This window comes from Paroedura picta, unplaced genomic scaffold, assembly GCF_049243985.1.
Source record: "Paroedura picta isolate Pp20150507F unplaced genomic scaffold, Ppicta_v3.0 Ppicta_v3_sca26, whole genome shotgun sequence".
NCBI classification, from domain to species: domain Eukaryota; kingdom Metazoa; phylum Chordata; class Lepidosauria; order Squamata; family Gekkonidae; genus Paroedura; species Paroedura picta.
Window position 1 is genome coordinate 294,914 of NW_027518623.1, and position 24,767 is coordinate 319,680.

A 24,767-nucleotide genomic window follows, 5' to 3' on the forward strand; every position below is an offset into this window, starting at 1 on the left:
GAATGCACTCTGTCCACTAGACCAATAACAATGGCTCAGATCTAGAGCTACCAGGTGCCACCGCGTACTTACCCAAACCCAGAAGAGCATCCATTATAATGGCATCCCTTGGAAGTGAAGTTGGCATGTCAGAGACTTTGGGGATGAGCTCTGGGTTTGGAGAAAACTCTAAGGTAAAAAGATCAGCCTCAAACCATAGAGTTTGGCCCCAAATCTAGAGCATCACCTCCCCAATGACCCCGACATGCTGATGTCACTTCTGGGGGACATAGATCCTGATCCCAGTGAGTACAAATGGGAGAGTGCTTTGGGGGAGGGGATCTGGGGGTCAAGGATCTCTGCAAACGCGGTTGTTTTGTGAAGTCTCCAAAGCAAAGGAAGTTCTTCCCCACAGCCCAAGTGGAGGTCCAGCATCCCAAGAGTGGAATCATTATACAAGTATTCAAGGATCTTAGGAGCCATCCCCCCAGAAGATATAAACCTCTAAAGAAATGAAAGAAGAGGGGTTCACACATCTTTAAGTCCATTGGCCAGTTGAGGTGTACCGGGTCGCCAGAGCGTGTGGTTTCAGGACTTGCAGTTGGAGTAAGGAAGGGAAGGGATCCCTAAGGAACCTTGCCTTTCCCACTGATCTAGCCTGGTCGGGTCAGGATGCATCTCCCCCTGGGATGAGACGAAACCACAGAAGCAAGCTGAGGTCAAATTTCAAGAGGCAGTTGAGGGAGATAAATCGAGAGCCAGGGAGGCATGGTGGTCAAGAACTCTGGGCTAAAATCTGGGAGACCCAGGTTCGAAACTGGTGCCGGCTGGTATAATATGATCGAAGTGCTAAATGTGTGTGTGTATGTGTTTGTGTGTATGTGTGTGTGTGTGAGAGAGAGAGATTCGTTATTTTGGTGCCATATTCTGTTGCTGTTGTTGTTTTCTCCCAGGGCTAAGTTTTGTTTTTAAAGATCCTGAAAAAACGCACGCATTTCCCAGCGTCGGTAATGGAAAAGTAAATCAGTATTATATTGCACTTATGACTGGTGCATATTATACGTATCAATTTCCGCAGAAACATCTAGCAAATAAAAAATAAACGCAAGAGGAACTATACCATTCATCTCTAAATTAAAGCACAGAACAGCCAAGCAGGGCTGTCTATGAGCTGCAGGCCATTTATTAAGGACCAGCTGTGGGCCAAAGGTAAAGCAAGTGGAAGTAGGGTTTCCAACTTCCAGCTGAGGCCTGGAGAACTCAGAATTACAGCTGATCTCTAGACTACGGAGATCAGTTCCCCTAGAGCAAGGGTAGTCAAACTGCGGCCCTCCAGATGTCCATGGACTACAATTCCCAGGAGCCCTGGGAATTGTAGTCCATGGACATCTGGAGGGCCACAGTTTGACTACCCCTGTCCTAGAGAAATGGCTGTTTGGAGGGTGGAATCTATAGCATTATACCACAGTGACGTTCCTCCCTAGACGTGACCCCTAAATCTCAAGGAATTTCCCAACCCAGATGTGTCAACCGAAAGTAGACAGATCGTCCCCCTGCCAAGCAGGCTGGGTTGAATTCTACCGACATGGCTTAGGTATGCATAGCGTGCTTTACTGAACTTCCGTCTCTGAGAGTTTATAAGATTCTCTTCCAAAAACCTAGAAATGCCTGTGTCTTTAGGCGGGCGCCTGTAGAAGACTGCGGGAGCTCAGCAGTCACTCCCTAAACCCTGTAAACATGACATCTGGAGTCTGCGCCTAAGACAGAGGTCTTGGCTTGTTGTCAACAGGGCATTTCGTCCCAGTTTGTTGGGCTGGAATTAAGCTTGGCCAATATGATTTCTTTTCATTAGGTCGGTGTTGTGTGTTTTACCGTGGTGCCGACTCTTATAACAGGGCCCTAGGGATGATGCCTGGCAGAACAGCCAAGGAGCAGGAGTCGAGCGAAATAAATGCCCCTTTTTCTAATGGTTTGGAATTCATATTCCCTGGCCCACCAAGCAGAAATCCAAAAGAATGGAGGATAGTGGTTTTTTTTTTAAAGGCTGTGGCAAAGCTAAGTGCAAATCCAACAGCAATGCTATTCCACGGTAATAAACAGTTTCCTTAAGCAAGGCAGCAAAAGGACAGAAATACCTTTTTGATTTTAAAAAACAGGTGATGCAATTTTCCTTTTTTCGTTTTGAGAGCTGTTTCAGAATGGACAAAGCAGCGGGACGATTCTTTTGACCGTTTTAAAGGTAGGCCACCACAGAGCCTAAATGAATTTCTCAGGAGCCTGCTGGATGGCTGGCCTGGGATTGTTCAGCCTGGAAAAGAGGAAGCTCTATTCTGGAGAGCAGTTCTGTCTGAGCTTTCTCAGCCCCCACCTACCTCACAGGGTGTCTGTTGTGGGGAGAGGAAAGGGAAGGTGATTGGAAGCCACTTTGAGACTCCTACAGGGAGCGAAAAGCAGGGTATAACAAACAACTCTTCTTCTATCTTGAATAAAACTTTGTTGGTCATAGAGATGCCACTGGACTCAATTCTGCCACTCTTATCCTGCCAATGTTCCCACACTGTCCACCTAATATCTCCAGCTTCACATCCTGACACTTAGGGATCTTTTCTGGATCCTTCATGGCTGCTTTCCCCCACCCTCTCCTCAGTCAAACCAACACACAGTTTCTCCCTTCAGGAAAGAAAAAGGGACTCACCCCACCCGATTCCGTAGTAATAGAAATGTTTGCTTTCTTCTGAGCCGAACACCTTGATCACCATACTGTACAGGTGAAAGCCTTCCACCAGCATCCAAGCAAAAGCGCTCAGGAAGAAAAAGTGGAGAAGAACCGCCAGGATCTTGCAAGCGACCTACAAGTCAAAGCAAACGGAGATCTGTAGAGAGGGGTGCGGCTTTTCGGAAACACCAGCCAACGGACAAATTACAAATCAAACGCCAATATTTGTTAAAAGCCTTTCCAAACTTTGCCAAATGACACCATGTACATTTTTATCAATGACACCTTGTGACGTTTTCTCTATTTAGGTCCATCTAGTCCAGCGTCCTGTCTCACACAGTGGCCAACCAGTTCCTCTGGAGAGCCAACAACAGGGCAGAGAGGCCGAGGCCTTCCTAAGAACATCAGAAGAGCCCTGCTGGGTCAGTCCAGGGGTCCATCCAGTCCAGCCTCCTGTTTCACGCAGTGGCCAACCAGTTCCTCTAGAGGGCCAACAACAGGGCAGAAAGGTCTTCCTAAGAACATCAGGAAAGCCCCGCTGGGTCAGACCAGGGGTCCGTTCTTCCCACTATCGTGTTTCATTCAGAGGCCAAACCAGGTTGAGATCAGGGCCTTCCCTTGGCATTCTTAGAAGGGAGGCTGGCAGAATTCCAATGTCCTCCATAATTAAAAACTAGAAAATCCCAAATGTCTTCCCTTTTCAATCTTCAGTGGGAACTGAGCCCACAGGAAATTGGGATGGGGTTCATGTCCCCTCCAACTTGTTGTCATTGCAAGGAACTCCGCACATGCTCTAAGGAACCTGCCCTCACCTAGGTCATGTGTTTAGATTTGTCAAAACAACTGTATTGCTTTCCATTGGAGCATCCCTATGTGGTGGTTGAGCATCTCCCGTTTTTGTTTAATTTGCCCTTCCCCCCCCATCCCTGAATCCAACCACCTTTCCCCCTTCTCTTTTACAATAACGATTTTTAAAAGACACTGTGGAGGTTTGCTTCGTCCTTTTTGCATCCCTGGGTTTTTCTATTAATCTCTCCCCATGTGCTAGACAGCAAGGGTGCTACACAGTTAGTTCGAAGGTATTTCTTAGCATTGCTGCCGCGTCTCCTTGTTATTGCTCTCGTTGGAACCCGGCATAAAAACACAGACAATGCGCTTTCCGGCGACAGAAACCTTCAGAGCGTAATAAAGATGTCCCTTAGTTATGGCGAAGCATGCAAACGGCAAGGAAATGGCGTCGGAACTGCCCTTGGATCAGCGCACCGGAGTCAAGACGATGCTCGTGGGCTTGCTATAGGACAGGAAATGGCCAAACTGTGGCTCTCCAGATGTCCTTGGACTACATTGACTATGTAGTTCATGGACTTCTGGAGAGCCACAATTTGGCCACTCCTGGAAGGGCCTAGGCCAGGGGTAGTCAAACTGTGGCCCTCCAGATGTCCGTGGACTACAATTCCCAGGAGCCCCTGCCAGCGAACGCTGGCAGGGGGCTCCTGGGAATTGTAGTCCATGGACATCTGGAGGGCCGCAATTTGACTACCCCTGGCCTAGGCCTTTGAAACCTGGCCATTAATTGCTGACTGCCCCACAGGCACCCCAGTCATAATGGCGTTTATCAGTGACTCCTCAAAGAGATCATTTCCGGCTTCCCGCCCGGCCTCTCCCATTCCCCAGGCCTCTGCCTGCTTTTTGAAAACAGAGACGTGGGGAATTATCAACACTTTCACGTCTTTCTTACATCAGGACGGTGCCCGGTTCTTTCCACCATGCTATTTCTTGACTCTCTTCCGGCGTGGGCTCTCTGATCCCATGGTTGCTTGCCAGGAGGCATTGTTTTTTTGTTTATTTATTATTTATTAGATTTTTATACCGCCCTTCCATACGGCTCAGGGCGGTTTGTTCCCAGTAGCGATGCTATCATAAGATATTTTGCAGAGAGCTTAAGCAAAAGGGATTCCTTCTTCAGACTGTCCTTGATCGTTTTTTTTTTGTTTTTTGTTTTTTTTCATTTGGGAACGAGTCACGGAGATAAATAAAGCTCTGTTTCTGCCAGCTCCATGGATAACGGCGGCGGAGCTCTGCCCTAGCAAACGGCGCTGCTCTTAAATTTTTATTATGGTTATTGTTATTAAGGCAATCGCAAAAGGCAGAAGGTTCCCTTTCCTTTCTCAGGACCCGGTAAGCAGAGGACACGGATGGAGGTGTTTCATTTGGTTAAGCCAAATATAGAATCATAGAATCATAGAGTTGGAAGGGGCCATGCAGGCCATCTAGTCCAATCCCCTGCTCTACGCAGGATCAGCCCAAAGCATCCTAAAGCATCCAAGAAAAGTGTGTATCCAACCTTTGCTTGAAGACTGCCAGTGAGGGGGAGCTCACCACCTCCTTAGGCAGCCTATTCCACTGCTGAACTACTCTGACTGTGATAATTTTTTCCTGATATCTAGCCTATATCGTTGTACTTGTAGTTTAAACCCATTACTGCGTGTCCTCTCCTCTGCAGCCAACAGAAACAGCATCCTGCCCTCCTCCAAGTGACAACCTTTCAAATACTTCAAGAGGGCTCTCATGTCCCCTCTCAACCTCCTTTTCTCCAGGCTGAACATTCCCAAGTCCCTCAACCTATCTTCATAGGGCTTGGTCCCTTGGCCCCAGATCATCAGAAATATCCCCCTCTCTTGTAATGCCACACGACTTTCGAGTGAAAACAGGCATAGTGTACAGCCCTCCTGGAACCTGGCTCCCTGCATGCAGATGGGGGATCATGCATTTGAATGCTGTCTCATAAACAAAAATCTCAGCTTTGAGGAAGGTTTCTCAACGGTAAAAAAAAAAAAAAAATGAGAAAGGATGACGTAAATCACCCAGCAGGCCGCGTGTGTCTCAAAGCTGCTCATAATCACCTTCCCTTCCTCTCCCCACAAGAGACAACCCTGTGAGGTAGGTGGGGCTGAGGGAGCTCTGAGAAAACTGTGACAGACCCTAGGTCATCTAGCCGTTTTTTTGTGGAGGAGGAGTAGGGAATAAAACCCGGTTCCCCATATTAGAGGTCGCCATTCTTAACTGCTACACCAAGCTGTCTCTACCCGCTGGCTTCATTAGGCCCCGATATCTGAGATATCTGATATCTGAGAGAGGAAAAGAACATTTTCCTCTGTGGGTCGCTAACAACAGTTCCGTATGCAAGCTGCCGAATCGTAAACGCATTCCTGGGTACTGCCAGCACACTGCCACGTTATTTATTGCCGGTGGGTCACTGCGGATTTTGTTTCCTCAGCCTTGAAGCTCTCATTCCCCCCGGTAAAGGCGGACGGCCTGCAGATCCCCACTGGATTGGTTTTTCGTCTCAAGAGGTGGGGGAAATGTGCAAAGCCCCTGGTATTTTCCCAGAGGTGCTCATTTCTGCAAAATGAAGCTCTCCCCAGAGCAATCTGAGGTGGGGAGCAAAACAAACACAGTGCAGTTTGGGGAAAGGGGGGGGGGTCTAGCTCTTTTCTACAGCACGGGTCTTCGAGGCAGCAACACACCCTCCCCCTCCCCCTCCAAAATGAGCTGAGAATGGGTGCATGGGCAGAACCCCCTCCAGGATTCGGGGGACTTGGGGGACAAACAAGCTTTGGGGGGGGACCTCTTGAAGCTCACCCCCATGATGCTGCACTGTTAGGGAGCCTTCACACCGGGACTGTTAGGGGATCTTCATACTTACGCGGCTTGTAGACCGCAAGAATCAAAAAAAGGTTATTACACATCCCATTAGTAACTGCGCGTGAGCATTGCTCCTTGAGCACATGTGTGGACCACAAGCAAAATAAGTGTGAAGCAGGGGTAGTCAAACTGCGGCCCTCCAGATGTCCATGGACTACAATTCCCATGAGCCCCTGCCAGCTGGCAGGGGCTCATGGGAATTGTAGTCCATGGACATCTGGAGGGCCGCAGTTTGACTACCCCTTGGAGCATGGCCATCCTGCCAAGGTTCAAGGAAGATGAACGAGAGGACTACGGCCTATTGTGCTTTCCTTCGGCAGTGATAATTCCCAAAACAAGGGAAAGTTTCTAGGTAATCATGGCTGACAGTTCATTTTTATAAGTATTCGTGTGATGATTTGTTGTAGGTCGTGAGCTACTGATGAACGTTGTCTTCGTGCTACTGTGTTTGGTGTATTATCGTTATATCGGGGAACAGATGGTGGAATGCACACAGCATTGTCATTACGTCATTTCCAGGGAAACCCAGAAGTGACATCAGGTAGCTCTAGGACTCACTGAAAACTCTGTGAGAAAATCATAGAGTTTCTGGATGTTCCTAGAACTACCCGACAACACTTCCAGGTTTTCCCAGAAGTTACCACAATCAAGGTGTATCACAGAAGGGGCCAGGCCTCACACTCAGAGAGGGCCTCAAGTTTAGACTTCTGACATTAGACATATAATCATCTACAAGCTCAAGTCTGGAGCTGTGGGAGCGCCAACTGTCATGGAGGAGGCCGGGATGGGAAGGGAGTCATTCGGGGCCTGGCATTGCCTCCTGCCCCCGCCACTGTCTCCAGGTTCCCTCCATACAGAAGCATTCCAGGCCTCTCATGACCTCTGAGGGTCACAGCACCCATGACAACCTGTCCTTCTGATGCCGCTGAGCCATAGGCCCCCTAGGGCGAGCACGCAGGCACCATTCCCCACATGGAATGGCACCTCCATCGCTTATGTGCAGCAGTCTGAGGAAATGAAAAGATAGCGACCATGACAATGAGCCATCCTTTTTCTTCCGTTTGCTCCCTCTGCTCGTTTTCATTTCCCTGCGGCTTCTGCTGCCTCTTAGGAGTCACACGCTGTCTAACTGATTTATTGGGGATTATTTCATTGTATATTTCCCTGCCTTGTTCTCTGTTTCTGATTATATCTTGTTCTGCTCAGCTTCCTCCTCTCCAAGTTTTTATTTCTCCCTCTAAAACCAAATCCGCTTTGGATTTTTGGAGTTTTTTGGTCTCTTCCCCACCCCCCCCCTTCTCCCAGCAATTTATCTCCTGCTTGCAGAGATGTGGCTCAGCAGTTTTCTGGGTTGTACTATCAGAGTGCAAGGAACTGTTCCCTTTCATTTGAGGTCTCTGCAGCTGGATCCTCTTCTGGGCCCTCAAGGCGTTGGAACTTAGATCTCCTGGCCAATTCATTGCTCACAAATCCATATATAAATTTAGGATAAGTTGCAGCTGCTCCTGCCCTAGGGTCGCCATTATCCAGGGGGGACTGTGCTGGTCTCAGGTTTCAGCTTTCTGCTGGAAGGAAGCACAGATGAGCTAACAGGAAGGTAGGGAGAATCAGTATCTGAAAACAGGATGCCGTTTTCTCCTGGAGAACTGATCTTGGTCCGCTGGAGATCAGTTGTGATAGTGGGAGGTGTCTACAGGTGCCACCGAGAGGTTGGTGTTCCCACAGAATGACAATTGATCTCCTGAAAACAGAGATCAGTCACCACCCTGGAGAAAACAGCTGCTTTGATATGTGGGCCCGATGGAATGACACACCTGCTGACTTCATTCCCCTCGGTCCATCAAGGTTAGTATTGTCCACTCAGACTGGCAGCAGCTCTCTGAAGTCTCAGGGATATATCTTGTATTTCCTACTACTTCTTCCTTTCTGCCAGAGATGCTGTGGATGGAACCTGGGGCCTTCTGCATGCCAAGCAGATGTTCTGTCACTGAGCCACAGCCCCTCCCCAATAAACCACAAGGTCACAGTAGAGGCAGTGGTTAAACCAGACTTTTTCCAACCTTTTGACCATGGAGGAGTCCCTGAAATAATTTTCCAGGCTTCGAGGAACCCTGGAAATGATGTCAGCTAGCCATGCCTCCCTACCACATCCGCTAGGAAGTGACATGTCACTGGAAGTGACATCACCACCCACATTAACAGGCAAGTGCAATTAAGTTCACAGGGGGAGAGACAGGAGAGGGTTTAAAGCAAGGGTAGTCATGCAGGCTCTATCCTCTCCCAGGGCACAAGGGAACTCAATAGAAGTGGCCGGCTTGTAGCTGAGTCGATTAAAGCAGGAGGGGAAAGGCCACAGACCCCCTCCGGAGCTCCTGTGGGCCTCCAGAATTTCACGGGTCCCTGGCTGGGAATCCCTGAGACAGTTGAGCTGCGAAAAAAGATGGTCAGGCTGTGAGAACAGGATGCAGGAAAGTCAACTGGCCATCTGACCTTTGTGTTTCTCCAAGAGTTAAACCAAGAGAGTGAGGCCTGGATACTGCCCTAATGATGCAAGATCGGGAAACAAAGCTCCATTATAAGAATTAAGATTATTACTTACTGACATCACAGTCCAAGCGCTGCTGCTGCTGGTTAATATATGACTGTACCTTCAGCTTCGTGCTGCTCTGGTTTAAAGTGTGTACATTTGTCATGTTTTAATTTGTACTGACTAGTGTAGAACTAATGCGTGGTGAACAAAGCCTCGAACGAATGGGGAGAAGAAGCATTAGAAGGCTAAGGCCACGAATGTTTAACAAAGCCGGGGGCGGGGGCACAGAAAGTATAGAGCCTTCTTAACATACTGCTTGGGCCATAGAATCCTGTGCTAATTTATGAGTGCCCATCTCCAGCCATAAGTGGTCCATCCATCTTAGACAGAATTGCCACTGCAATTCCACTGTCAGTGCAACCAGATGCTAATTGAGGGGGTTCTCTCAACATTCCCCAGGCAAATCGCAGAGGAATGTTGAGGAAAGCCAAACATTCCGATCTTATAATCACCATAATTTTCTACAGTTGCTGATAGCTGTCTAAGTTTTGGCTTTTAGTATTTTAGATGTTCTTTTTGTTTATGTAAACTGCGACTTTTATTGTGGTACATAAATCGACATAATAAATAAATATACAGGCAGGCAGGCAGGCAGACAAACAAGCATATAGATATTCATGACTGGGGAGCAGGGGGACTTGGGAGTTAAAGCAGGACAGCAGGTAGTGAACGTTAGTCATAGCAAAACTCTCTGGTAACAAGCATCATTGTACTTTCCAATAAAGCACCTTTCTTGCCCATGGAGTTTTCTTATTGAAAGCAATCAACAGAAACCTCACAGAAAGGCAGATAGATATTCATGATTGGTGGGGGGAGCAGGGGGACTTGAGAGTTAAAGCAGGGCAGTGGATAGTGAACGTTAGTCCTAGCAAAACTCTCTGGTAACAAGCATCATTGTACTTTTCAATAAAGCACCTTTCTTGCACATGGAGTTTTCTTATTGAAAACAATCAGCAGAAACCTCACAGAGGGATGGTTAGGTCTTTTAAGAAATGGTAAAAGAGAATGCCATACCAAGCCAGGTAGAAAAAAACAAGATTCCAGTCTACTGTCTGTGCTGGACAGTAAAGTATGAAGCTCGATCATTACGGACGCAACTCCACTGAAAAAGGAATAAGTGGCTCTCAGTTTTTGTGGCATCCCACAGGGACCAGAGGTGAAAATCTGTATCCTATTCCTACATTTGATAGTGCTCATAAAATTATCCAGAAGCACAGCAGCCTCCAGCTGGTTTCAATCTGATTTCATCCATTAGATCAATCGTGACAGAAACGGTTTCCAGGGGCCAGATTCCCCCGGCCGTTTGGCACTTACCGTTCCAAGGCTTAAGTGGAAGCTGATCAGGAGCAGGATCTGAGCCACCAAGATGGCGAAGGACAGGTTGGCATGGATGTGGTAGCGCTGGTTGCGGATGGTGCTGACAGAGCTGCGGAGAGGAAGTCCGGTTAGCATCGCGGGAGGAAAGGAAATAATCCTTTTGGCGTTTCTTGCGAGGGATTTGATTTGTGAGTTTTGGGATGCCGCTACATTTGATTAGATTCCCCCCCCCCCCAATACGCTCGCGCCAGGAAAGAAAATCCTGATCGGTGCTGTGAGCCAAGAATTGCTAGAAAGGTTCTGAGCTTGCAAAGCAGTAATAACGTTTTATGTCTTGGGGGGGGGGGGGGGGGGGTAGGGGACTTGGCCACAAATCAGACAAAAGCAGACTTTGCTGAGAATCATCTGGCATCTCAGATTTAGCTCTTGACCATAAACCTACTGACACTTAATGCCTGCTACACCCTAAGTTTATCAGCTGCTTTCAAGTTGAACACATTGGGGTTATTGTGGATGAACAGGTAGTGGTGAATTTCCTGCATTCTGCAGGGGGTTGGCCTAGATGGCCCTGAAGCTCCCTTCCAATCCTGTATTTCTAGGAAATCGGCAGAGGGGCAAATTTGGGGCCTGCAGCAGGAAGGCGAACTGGCGGGACACTTCATCTAGTCCCACGTTGTGGTTCTCCAGACTTGCGGTCTGATGTGATTGGGTTGAGAGAGGGAATGAGAGTGATTGTCCAGTCAGGATTCGAATCAGGGACTCCCCAATCCTTTGGAGGAGGGACATAATAAAAACATGAGACGTAGATGTAATAGCCATTTGGTGTTAAATAACTACTGAGCCGGCCAGAGGAAACTAATAAACTGTGGTCTGACTTACACAGTATGAGCCAGAGAGGGGATGACACCCCCTGGTGCTTGTATGAAGCGGGCATGATCCAGAGAGGGGATGACACACGTGTACAAAGCCCCTGTCCCTTCCCACATTAAGGAGACCAAATCCCCAGTCAAAGAAGGCAGCCCCTTGGGAACCTGCAGCAGCGACCCATCCAACTTGCAATGAAATTTTATGCCAAAGGTTTGCAAGTGCTACAGGATGGCTGCAGAATTGCTAACTGCACACTGGTGCTTCAAGCAGTGTCATGCATTCTTCCCCGTCACCCATCGAGATCGCAAGCCCCAGGGCTACCCCGCGAAATAATAACTAGAACTGAAGCTTGTTCACAGTTTAATTCAGAAGGCGGGTGGGGAGGGAGGAGGAAGTTGTGACGGGAGACATCCGTTTTCATTTCTCCTGCAATAACCGTCTGCATTTATTTGGATTTATGCCTCCCTTTTCGGAGGCAAATTGCTCTAAATCAGGGCACAATTAACAACCTCGGGGCTGGTTCTCTTCTGACGGGGATCGGGGAGAGTAACTCGGTGGAAATTGAAGAGACTGAATCCGACGTGAAGTCCTAGCAAACAGGGCACAGCGTCCAGCTGGCCATTTCCATATTTATATCAAATCCGGCACTTCATAACTTCATAACTACCGCAGTGGACTATTATCTACATATCAATGGGTTTCCTATGAATATGGAAATACGGCGCTGATGGCAAATCACGTCACAATGCCAGGAGTGGAAGGTTGAAGAAATACTGCCGCTTGGAGCCAGTTAGCTGGAGCTCCTGTGATGGGGAGGGCCAAACTACAATTCCCACCAGCCCCCTGCCAGCATGGGGAGATCTGATGAGGCTGGGCTAATGTGGGCCATCCAGGTCAAGGCACTAGAGGTACCTCTCCGCTGCCTGCCTCTGCGTAGCTACTTCGGACTTCCTCGCCCAATCTCCCATCCAAAAGCTGACCAGGATCGACCCTGCAAGCTTGGGCTAGCTTGAGCTATTCAGGCTGCTCCTTATAAATAAAAAGCGTTAAGTCCTTTCGGAAGTTGCTGGAGTCCATATGACGATCAGGTCCCATCTGCACCGCCTTGCAGGAAGCTTCCTTCTCTCTGCACATGGCGTTAATGAGCTGAGCCATCCATCCTGGAGGGGAACTGATTTCACCTATGGCGCCGATGAAAGGGAAGGAAACAGAATCCCACCAGCAAGGCAGCTCCTCAGTTGCAACCCATCTGGGAAAACAGATCCGAGGCTCGGATGATGAGCCATGGCAGCTGTTGGACACAATACGTTAGCCCAGGGGTAGTCAAACTGCGGCCCTCCAGATGTCCATGGACTACAATTCCCAGGAGCCCCCTGCCAGCGAACGCTGGCAGGGGGCTCCTGGGAATTGTAGTCCATGGACATCTGGAGGGCCGCAGTTTGACTACCCCTGCGTTAGCCCATCGAATATAATCGCTGCATAGTTTGCTGCGTCCCTTGCTTAGAGTGTGATATGGGGGAGTATTTTTTTTTTAGGGTTGTAAATGGCAGGGTTCAGCCCTGGCTCAGGAGGGAAGAGGACAAACAGGGCACTGGGTGTCTGGGGTCTTGGGGGAAGGTCTTTCACATCACCTGTTCCAGCCTTTCTCAACGGCTGTGCCCTTGAGAAACCCCTGAGAGATTATCCAGGCTGTGAGAAACCCCAGAAGTGGTGCCATCGTGCAGAATATGGCTGGGAAGCAGAGCTGTGGACACGCCCACCTGAGGCTCCTCCCCTTCCCGCCCCCTCTAGGCCCATCATTGGCCGTTTTGGAAGGGGTGGGGTCATCTCACCTATAAATGTTGAACAACTTTTACAAACACGTTAAAAATCAATTAACTCCCACCCATTCAGGAAACCTTTCCAGGGCCGAGGTTGAGAACGCCTAACTGACCACCTGTTCCTTTTCGCTGGAGAGGTGAACCAGAGACCTTCAAGATCCCAGGCAGAAGCTCTACCAGTGGGGTTGCCAATCTCCAGGCGCCACCTGAAAAATCTTCCGTTGTTGCGGTTGATCTTCAGATGCCCAAGATCTGACCCCACCCTTGGAGAAAATGGCTGCTCTGGAGGGCGGGACTCTATGGCGTTGCACCATGCTGAGCTGCCTCCTTTCCCCAAAACTCACCTTCCTCGGGCTGCACCCCAAAAAATCCCCAATTATAGGCTGGCGACTCTATCTATCTATCTATCTATCTATCTATCTGTCTGTCTGTCTGTCTGTCTGTCTGTCTGTCTGTCTGTCTGTCTGTCTGTCTATCTGTCTATCTGTCTATCTGTCTATCTGTCTATCAGTCTATCAGTCTATCAGTCTATCACTGAACCACAGCCCTTCCTCTCCTTGAGCAACAAGTTTCAGGTAAAGGATTCTCACTGATGACCTCAAGGCTGGACCCTCCAAAATCCTACTCCTGGCCAGCCATGACTCCCATGTACTGTAGCCCCGCTTGGAGGACAGTACATCTATCTATGGCTACTTGTTTGGAAGGATCATCCCCTTCTTGGGAGTCAGATCTTCAGAAGCTTCAGGCTTCTTTGCCGCCGTTCGTAGCCAGCTGAGAAGCCCGGAGTCCCAGATCTGCCTCTAGATCACCGATCAAATATTAGTTTCTCCAAATCTCCCACCCCCCGTCTCCCAAACCCGCCCGAAGGAAGACGAGCGGCCGGGGGAACCGGTGAAGACTAAATCGGGAGGAAATAACTTACTATTTAAAGAGCGTCCCGATTTCAGGAAATTAAAGTAATTTGGAACAAACCCAGCCGACTGTTACAAATATATATGCAGAATCTAATTAAAAGGGTTTGAGGAATTAATAACCTTTTATGAAACTCTTAACACCTGAGAGCACCCAGTCCGGTTCCTTGAAATGAAACGCTCTTTCTCTCTCTCTCTCTCTCTCTCTCTCTCTCTCTCTCTCTCTCTCTCTCTCTCTCTCTCCCTCTCTCTCTCTCTTTTAACATCTGATATTTCCAGATAGATATCGGCTCGGTGGGTAGAAAAGTTAAAATTACTCACGACAGAATGGCGAACGTGACCAGGGTGATAGTCAAGCAGAAGATGGACATGGAGCAGCCGATGTAACTAATTGACACCAGCGCCATCTGGTGACCGATCGGGACCTGGGCAAAGAAAGAAAGGAAAAGTTCAATTCCAGAGGACAGGTTTCCTCTGCATGAAATGAGCTCAAAACAATTTACCTGGAGCGAGGGTGGGGGGGAGGGTTGGATTATGTCATTACAACATGGTGCAAAGTCACATAATATCGCACATACCCCAACAAGGGATTAAGGACAGCAGAGCTATAGAAAGCTCTGCCAACGGTGCTGAACTCGACAGCAGCCACTCGACGTGCCCTGCAGAAGGATTGATAGCCAGCCTTACAGAAGGCAGCTTTCAGCGACCAGGCAAAAAGTTCTCAGCACTAGCACATCAGCTTGCCAGCACTGGCAAGGGCACATGGGAATTGCAGCCCGTGGACATCTGGACAACCATGGTTTGGCCACCCGTGAGCTAGAGGATTGTTGTCCCTTCTTTTCGGACACCCACGAGAACAAGAGCTGTGGCATGTTTCATCCAGGAGAGACGAGAGCGGAAAGGGGCAATCACTGCAGCCCCTCGCCTCCCGTGCCACCAGAGCAGTCACCGCTGCAGTGCCAGTGGAAAATTGGGAACTGCCATGCGTGCTGCTCCATCACTCACTGCTGCACTGGAGGGATGCAGGAAGCATGCAGGGAGGGAGGGAGCGAAACATCCATGGACGGAGCTGCAGCAGGCAGAGCAGGCACCATCCTGTGTTGCATTGTGACTTACTGTTTGTTCCAATGAAGATATATTCAGGTGGGCCGGCGTGTCAGCTTTATTCAAGGTATAAGCTTTTGCGTGCAAGGTGGTGATCCCAAATAAGCGTGCTTGCCCATGAAAGCTCATGCCTTGAATAAGACTTTGGGGTCTGAAAGCTGCCACTGGACTCAAACGTTGCTCTGTGTTTTTTCCCCCAAAGAGCTTTCACTGCCCCCTCCCCTATAATTTCAGCCCATTTTCTTCTTTCCCACCCGCCTCCATCTGGGAGGTGAAAGCCACTTTCCTGTCTGCAGCAAGATTCCCAAGAGCTGGGAGATGTTTCCCGTTTCACCATCAGCGCTGCCCCTTCTCCCATTTTGGCCGCCTGTTTTGTAGCTCTGTCTCCATTGCGTCTACAATTTTCTTTTCTGTTTAGATGACATTTCCATGCACGGCGCATGTCATGTATACACAGAACAGCGACACGCAAATAACAATGGAAATTGATCCATTTATGGGGGGAAACTTGAAGACACGTCACAAAGAGAAGCACACCAAGTGAAGGTTGGTGAAAACAAGGAGCCAAATCCGCAGAAGACTCTGCACGGAACAATAGAAGTCATTCTAATTCATTCCGTGCAATCGCTTTCTGAAAGAATCCGCAAGAGCTGGGGTTTTCCTTCCTGGTTTTCTGCTGTTCCTTCTGAGAGAGACTATAATTCACTCAATCACACATGCACCATTGCTGGTGCCTGGCCCTCTATTTTGCACACTGGATGTTGATGTCCTTAACGGTTCAGTTGACAACATGGTTTTTGCTTTGCAGTACAGTCTCCACCTGTCAAATCCAAGAAGGGTGCCAAGATAAAGCCCGTCATCTCCTCTTACGCCTGCAGATCTGAACCAATGCCGAAAACTCAAACCCATGACCCAGCCTTTCTCAACATTGAGAAACCCCTGAAACATTCTTCAGGCTTCAAGAAACCCCAGAAGTGGAGCCATCTTGCAGAATGTAGGTGGGAAGCAGAGCTGGGGACACACCTACCCAAGATACACTACCCAAGCTTGGTGTCGTGGTTAGGAGTGTGGACTTCTAATCTGGCATGCCAGGTTCGATTCTGCGCTCCCCCACATGCAGCCAGCTGGGTGACCTTGGGCTCAGCACGGCACTGATAAAGCTGTTCTGACCCGGCAGTGATATCAGCGCTCTCTCAGCCTCACCCACTTCACCCACCTTGTGGGAAGAGGAAAGGGAAGGCGAATGCAAGCCACTTTGAGACTCATTCGAGTAGAGAAAAGCAACATATAAGAACCAGCTCTTCTTCTTCTTCAGTAATCTCAGGGCTCTCTCAGCCTCACCTCCCTCACAGGGTGTCTGTTGTGGGGAGAGGAAAGGGAAGGCGATTGGAAGCTGCTTTGAGACTCATTTGGGTAGAGAAAAGTGGCATAGAAGAACCAAATATTCTTCCCATCCCCTCCAGGTTCATCATTGGCCATTTTGGGAGGGGGGTGGGTAGCCTTGACCATATGTGGTCATACCGCACCATAAATACCAAATTTTAACAATATATGAAAAACTTAATTAACTCTCACCCTTCCGGGGCAGACAAGAAACCTCAGGGTTTCATGAAGCCCCACTTGAGAAAGTCGGCCATAACCCAACCCGGTGAATGTTAAAATCTTCCCTAGGAAGAACCAAAATTATTTCTTCTATTTGTGTGGCTATATTTTTAAAAGGGGGGGGGAGAAACTGTTTCATATTCATAATCCAGTCAATGAGCTTTCCCCAAAGAGGGCTTTGCATGATTGGCCATCCATAATTTAAGAGGAGCATCTTAAATTTTTCATACAAAGAGTCTTCTCTTTTTAAAAAAAAAGAAAGAAGAAGAAACAAAACGAGAAGACACCACAATGCAGGTCGGGGGGGGGGGGGGAGGCAGGGGGCGGGGGGATGAAGTGCCAATAAAGAAGATGGGCTTCATTAATAGATAAAAAGCCCTCTGACAGGAAGAAACCAATCCCCCGGATCCTGATTGCTATGCAAGAATTCACACAAAATTGAGTCAATAATTATATGTCTGTTTGGTAGGATTTGCGCCTCCCCCCCCCTCCCCACCGCATCGCAATTATCCACCCACTGGATCATCAATTCACTAGATGGCGTTTTGCTACAGAGCAGCTGATGATGACAATCGTAGACAGGCTGTGGATTGTTTAATGGAACTTGTCATCTTTCGGGTTTCGGTCCCCTTCCTCGGAGATTTGAGATGTTACATCTCCGGAGAGGTGCGCGTAGGGACAGGTATATCTTGTTCCCAGCGTGCTCGTGTTTATCCTTCGTGGACAGAAGGTGTGCTCCTGCTTAGCAGAGTTCTAATTACAGGAATTTGGGGAAACGGCAATGGGAAAGAAACCCTGTGGTTTTAGAAGTTCCACTCGAGGTGGAACAGAGAGATTTCCCAGAATCCCAATCTTTCTTCCGACTATAGAGTAGGGATTTCCAACCAGGGGTCCGCGGCCTTTCCCCTTCTGCCTAATTGGGTTTGGATCAAGCTAGGGAACTGACCCCTTTTACTCGGAGGGGCTTGGTGAGTAGGCCATAGGTGTAAAAATTAAGGGGGAGGGGAGTCCGTTGTGGGGTGGTATGGTGGGGTCTGGGCTGCCTTCTCAGCTCCCTTCTTGCCAGCTTACATGAAGCAGAGCCACTATAGTAGCAGCACCTAGAATCATAGAACCATAGAGTTGGAAGGGACCTCCTGGGTCATCTAGTCCAACCCCCTGCACTATGCAGGACGCTCACAACCCTATCGCTCATCCACTCTAACCTGCCACCCCCTTGAGCCTTCATAGAATCAGCCTCTCCGTCAGGTGGCTCTCCAGCCTCTGTTTAAAAATTTCCAAAGATGGAGAAGCCACCACCTCCTGAGGAAGCCTGTTCCACTGAGAAACTGCTCTGTCAGGAACTTTTTCCGGATGTTTAGACGGAATTTCTTTTGCATTAATTTCACCCCATTGGTTCTGGTCTGTCCCTCTGGGGCAAACCAGAACCAATGGGATGAACCCATGGGTTTGCTAACCAGGAGCACACCTTCTGTCCACGAAGGATAAACACGAGCACGCTAGGAACAAGATGTACCTGTCCCTACGCGCACCTCTCCGGAGATGTAACGTCTCAAATCTCCGAGGAAGGGGACCGAAACCCAAAAGATGACAAGTTCCATTAAACAATCTACAGCCCGTCTACGATTGTCATCATCAGCTGCTCTGTAGCAAAACGCCAGCGAGTGAATTGATGATCCAGTGGGTGGATAATTGCAATGCAGCCAATGGGGCAAACCAGAACCAATGGGACCAATGCCAATTCCAGGGGTGTGGCTGGGAGGCGTGGCCAGCCGACATCACTTCCCAGGGTCCTCGAAGCCTGGAAAATCACTTCAGGGGCTCTTCCACAGTTAAAACTTTGGAAAAGGCCGCGATAGAGAATCGGTTCCCTTAGAGCAGGGGCGGCCAAACTGTGGCTCTCTAGATGCTCATGAACTATAATGGCAGGGGCTCATGGGAATTGTAGTCTATGGACATCTGGAGAGCCACGGTTTGGCCATCCCGGCCCTAAGGGGGAAAGCAGGTCTATCCAGACTTGCAACATGTTTCCAGATCTCTTTGAGGCGCTTTCATGATGCGGTTCTCTCCCCCAAACCCTCTCTGGTTGTGCTTCCAAGCGGCGTGTTGCCGAATGCAAAGCCGGGAGTCCGTGTTTGATGGCACACAGGCGGCATCCGTGGTCGCCTGGCTTGGCTGCCCGGTTTTGGTCCCAGCCCTTTCGCCGCATCCTCCTGCCAGGGAGTCCTTTTTAGCATTTAAATGACAGATTGCTCAGTGACCCTGAATTATTCTTTTGGAACGGCTCCTCGCATAAATAGTTAATCTCATAAGTAAAACATCAAGGGAGGTTAAACGAAAGCAGAGACAAAATCCTTTGATTACACGGCTATAATAGGCCCTGGCCATTCTTGCCTTTTCCTCCTCTGCCCGTCAGGTGCTTTAAGGGAGATAAATAAGTATATACTGGTGGCTTGCCAAAGCTCGGAGCCGGGTCTCTCCTGGCCCTGAGAAACCACTTAAGCTAATTACCCCCACATAATACAGTTAAATCGTCCAAAGAAAGAGCTTTCCAGGGTTTCTCCTTCCCCCCCCCCCTCGATAAAAGATGTTTTCCCCTGTTCCCGTAACTAACAATGCCTTTGTTTTCCTAGCTGACACATGGCAGCCCTCGTGCTATAAGTCAGGAGGCAGTGATCCATCTGTGGAGCTCAAAGGGAATGGGGAAATGCCAGGAACCACACATGGTCCTCATAAGGTTACAGCAGCGGTTCCCCTCCAGCTCGCCTTGACTGGGATGCCTGGGCTAGCCTGTTCTCATCAGATCTAGAAGCTATGCAGGGTCAGCTGGCCCTCTTTGGTGGAGAAGGCCAGGGTTTGCTATGCAGAGGAGAAGAAGAAGAGCCACAGTGTGGGAGTGGCGGGCTAGAAGTTGAACTATAAAGGGGAAGAAGAGTTGGTTGCTTTGTACCCTGCTCTTCACAACCTGGGGGAGTCCCAAAGCACCTTGGAAAAAGAAGAAGGGCTGGTTTTTCTACCCCACTATTCACTGCCCAAAGGAGTCTCCAAGCAGCTTACAATGGTCTTAGCTTCCCCTCCCCACAACAGACACCCTGGGAGGCAGGTGAGGCTGAGAAAGCCCTGAGATTACTGAAGGAGAAGAGTTTGTTCTTATATGCTGCTTTTCTCTACTCAACGGAGTCTCAAAGCGGCTTACAGTCACCTTCGTTTTCCTCTCCCCACAACAGACACCCTGTGAGGGAAGTGAGGCTGCTGATATTACTGAAGAAGGAGAAGAGCTGGTTCTTATATGCCGCTTTTCTCTACTCAATGGAGTCTCAAAGCAGCTTACATTCACCTTCCCTTTCCTCTCCCCACAACAGACACCCCGTGAGGTAGGTGAGGCTGTGAAAGCTTTGACAGGACTGCTTTGAGAGAACAGCACTATCAGGGCTGGGACAAGCCCAAGGTCACTCACAAAAGGCTGCATGTGAAGGAGTGGGGCTCTCCAGATTAGAAGCTGCCTCCCTTAACCATTACACCAAGCTGGCTCTCTACACGAAACTGGCTCAGACAGACAAATAGATAGATTCATTCTCTCCCTCTCTCTCTCATCCCCTCCCCTTAATAAAAAAGAAGGCACGTTTTCTATCAGTTCTTCAAGCCCAGCATAAGGTGTAGCAGCCAGTTTGTTTCTCAGAAGGTCACAATTCAACCAATGGCATTCAGCCCGAAAATCTGACATTGGGTTGTGAGTAGAGGAAGGTCACGTCACAATTAATGAAACTTCAGTTGGGAATGAGAGCCTCTTTAGCAGGGGTAGTCAAACTGCGGCCTTCCAGATGTCGCTGGCAGGGGCTCATGGGAATTGTAGTCCATGGACATCTGGCCGCAGTTTGACTAGGTAAAGGTAAAGGTATCCCCTGTGCAAGCACCGGGTCATGTCTGACCCTTGGGGTGACGCCCTCTAGTGTTTTCATGGCAGACTCAATACGGGGTGGTTTGCCAGTGCCTTCCCCAGTCATTACCGTTTACCCCCCAGCAAGCTGGGTACTCATTTTACCGACCTCGGAAGGATGGAAGGCTGAGTCAACCTTGAGCCGGCTGCTGGGATTGAACTCCCAACCTCATGAGCAAAGCTTTCAGGCAGCTGCCTTACCACTCTGCGCCACAAGAGGCTCTTTAGCAAGACAGCTTTCAAGGCAGGCATCAGAGAACAGAGGAGCCCAAACCTGGGCGTGGATCATTGCTCCGGGCTAGAATGAGTAATGCTCATCAAGGGCTCTAGCGCCAGATCAGAACCAATGGGCCAGATCTCATCCGATCCTGCAGCGGATTTATCCGTGAGATTCTCTTCCAAATAAGGGGGTTTATGACATCAGCCAAGAAAAGCGGATTTGGGAACGCATGGATGCGTCTGCCAAAGGACTGGGTAAGCTGGTCTCCGGGGTGCCACAAACCCTGCGATTCTGGCCCATCCTAAATTTTCTGCTCTTTATTACGCTTCATTAACATATTTGTATCCAGCGTGTCCCCCCCAAAAAAGAGGCCCGAAATGCATAAAGGGATATGACAGTCAATAAAACACAAGGTAATAAAAAATAATATATTGTTATTGTTATTATTTTGACATCACAGCACAGCGTCTCATGGTGGCCCCGTAGGGTGTTTAAGACAAGAGCCAGTCAGGGGATGGGTTGGCCACTGCCTGCCTCTGTGGACCAACCCTGGACTTCCTGTATGGTCCCCCATCCAAGGACTAACCAGGGGTGATGCTGCTTAGCTTCTGATGAGATTGGTCCTAGCCTGGGCCATCCAAGCCAGGGCATCATTAAGAACCAAGACAAATAAGCAACAGAACAGCTCTTCCTATTGCTTCACTTGCTTCATCCTAGCCCAGAGCCCCTTAGGAAGGCGAGGCTCGATTCTAGGGTTGAGCTGGGAGCCCTGCGGGAGCTTCCGGCATTCCGCAGGGCCTGCAAAATGGAGCTCTTCCACCAGGTTTATGGTTGCGGCCAGGGCAGTGAGGAAGATCAGTCTGGCACTAGTTAGGCCATTACCATCTTGGCTCTTCTTTCCACCCTCCCTAGAGGTGGTTGTGGGTTGGATTATTGTGGAATACTGCCATGGTTGTGCCACTTGTTATGTGGTTTTTGACCTGTTTTAATGGGGTTTTATTGGGGGTTCTATCGGACACTTTGTAACCTGCCATGAGCCGATACTGGGAGTGGTGGGAAACAATAATTATAATAACAACAACAGCAACAGAAACAACAACAATAACAACAATTTCCTGCCCCATCAGCTACAGCCTTTGGGCCGGTGACTATTGAGCAGTGGCTTCAATAAGCACAAATTCGCTCACATGTCAAAACATCAGCTCTTTATGGATCGCACACAACTGAACTAACCAACAGTCCACCATCCGGACTTCTATACAGTTCAGAGGTGGCCGCCAAAGCCTGTGATTGGCCCTAAGCCGAGTCCCTTGATTGGACAATTATGACGACCAATAGCCGGCTGGATCCACCGTGCTAGCCAATGGCGCATTCTCACTGCTAGTGCTAGGACCATGCTCTCAATCCCTATTGCAGAGTGCGCGCACCCCGACAACAAGCGGGATTTACTCGAAGCGAGGGCCGCAACGCTGGAGTTCTTTGCTGCAAGCCAAGCTCTTAGCAACGCTGCCTCGTCTTCCTTTGCTGAGCTCCTGCTGCCAGGCAGCGTTCCCTCACTGTCTTCTCGGCGTTTGCAGCTCAGCAGGGGCTTCCTTTAAAACAGACAGTTCAGAAGACTCCCAACTCCTCTCTTCGGCTCAAACTCCAAGCTGGGAGTCGCTCGGTTGGCGGTCACGTCAGCGAAGGCAGGAGGCGTTCAAGCCGGGAAAGAGCCAGCGGGATGCCAGGAGGGAAAGGAGAGTCCTCTTGACCTGTGGCCTGAACTGGCCGTTAACCATCGAGGATTTGCCTCGGAGGGATCGAGCGGTGCCTGCTTTTGAAGCGCCGTGGCTTTAAAAGTTCATGCAGCTCGTGCACAATGCTGCAGTTCCTTCCCAGCTGGGCCCTTCAGGCTGTGCAGATGGGCCGGCAAGTCCAACAACCGTACCCTGCTTCAAATGTCTTTTGCAAAATATCGTCCATTTTTCACAAACAATGGAAGCTTCCAAATCGCTCCCCCGGGATTTTATAGTACCAAATGACCTAATGTGGTTTGCAAAGTGGAAGCGAAGAATAGGGCTGATTGATTGATTGATTGATTGATTGATTGATTGATTGATTGATTGATTGATTGATTGATTGATTGATTGATTGATTGGACTTTGCCCGTCACTCTCATAACTGGCTCGTGGCGGGTTACAACAGTCCATCTTAAAAGCCCCATTAAAACACTTCTGGACATTCATCCAAAACAGAACAGACTCCTAAAACATTTAAAAACCATGGGGGTGTACAACCCACTAACCCCTCAAAAATCTAGTACAGGAGGGGGAGGAGAGAGCGCAGATCACATAGCAAGTGCTATGCTCTTAACACTTCCCACTGAGCAGGGGGTCGGACTAGATGGCCTCTAGGTACCCCTTACAACTGTATGAGAGCTAGTGCGATGTAGTAGTTAACAGCAGCGGCTTCTAATCAGGTGAATCAGGTTTGATTTCTCTCCTCCTCCTCTTCCTCTTCTTCTATGATTCTGGCATATTTTTAAAAAATTAGATATTTTAACAAAAAGCAGGGTTTAAAAACTCTATCCTGAAGGGCTGCACTAGCCCCATCTCACAAGTTAAGCATGCTGGGCTCTGGTCCGTACTTGGATGGCATTCCAGGGGCATGACGTGGAGGCAGGCAATGGCAAACCGCCTCTGAACTGCCTCGTGCCTTGACCACCCCACGGGGTCACATTAAGTCAGCTGCAACTCGAGGGCACTTCACAAGCGCAGGGAGAGCTTTAAAAAGGTGTATGGCATCTTAAACCTTTTGTGGAGATGGAACAACTGCAGGAAACAGTTTCTAAACAGGGAGGGTGGCTGGAGGGGGGGGTGGAAGAGAAGCTAACAAGAAAACCCTGTAAAAATTCCCTAGAATTTTCTCCTACTCAGAGCACAAGCTTTGTAGGCAGGAGTTCAATGCGTAGCCTCTCCTGTAAAAGGACGCTGGGAGATCTCTTTCTTTCTCTGCCTGAGGCTCTGGAGAGCAGCTGTCAATCAGAGAACTCCAAACCGAGCCAGGTGGACTAAGGATCTGACTCACTGTAAGAATGTGTCATGTGCTCTTATATATGTTCGTCCGGAGAAGAAGGAAAAGACTAAACAGTACTGCAGCTCTGCTGGGATTTTGACGTTGCCACGGAATTCGTGCATTCTATGCAGAAGAAAGAATTATCACCAGTCCCTAAAATAAAGCCACAAGAACCACTCCCTGCCTTCTTCCAAGTGACAACCTTTCAAATTCTTCATGAGAGCCATCCTGCCCCCTCTCAGCCTCCTCTTCTCCAGGCTGAACATCCCCAAGGCCCTCAGTCTCTGCTCCTAGGCCTTGGTCCCCAGGTCCCAGATCATCCTTGTCGATCTCCTCAATTTTGTCCACGCCCAAAACTGCACTCAGGACTCCCAGTGGGGTCTGACAAATGCGGTATGCAGCAGGACTAGGCCATCTTGCAGTTTTGATGTGTTGCCTCTGTTGATGCAGCCTTCGCCTTCTTTTCCACCCCATCTCCCTGTCTGCTCATCTTTAGCTTGCCGTCCACACCCTCAATCCCATTCCTTCCTCCAAGGATCTTGGGGTGACACACACCGTTCTTCCCCCCTTTCTCCCCATGGTGATGCCCGTTAGGCATCACAAAAACGGCCTCTGGCCCATGGCCACTCCGTAACAATCACAGCACGACAGGGACTCAAATGCAGGTCTTTCCAATCTGACAAGCCGTGACCTGGCGACGTCTCTCCCGCAGCTACCTGGTAGCCGTCCTATCATGGCTAATCAGCGGGCATTTTTCTGTTTTATGCACTCTTCTTCCCCAGCTGGCCCTGTGCATCTCCCCAGCCTTTAGCAAAGACAATGAATGCCATTCAGCGAGCTGGGCACGATACGGGCATCGCGGCCAAGCGATAAAGACGCAAATAATGCCAGCCTCGCCGGGTGACAATTGATCACTCTGCTAACAGGGCCTATGCCAGCCTGGGA

The 24,767-nt window shown here is 49.2% G+C and overlaps 1 protein-coding gene across 3 annotated transcripts in view; it reads right to left on the bottom strand.

Moving 5' to 3' along the window:
- Nucleotides 1–24,767, bottom strand: part of ADGRD1 (adhesion G protein-coupled receptor D1) — a 180,081-nt gene that overhangs the window by 59,206 nt on the left and 96,108 nt on the right. For all 3 annotated transcript variants that reach the window (XM_077318836.1, XM_077318834.1, XM_077318837.1), the window contains 3 exons: nt 14,227–14,330; nt 10,305–10,416; nt 2,675–2,828 (listed from right to left, as the gene is read on the bottom strand). In XM_077318836.1, the coding sequence (XP_077174951.1) occupies nt 2,675–2,828; nt 10,305–10,416; nt 14,227–14,330 (370 nt within the window). The remainder of the gene's footprint in view (nt 1–2,674; nt 2,829–10,304; nt 10,417–14,226; nt 14,331–24,767) is intronic.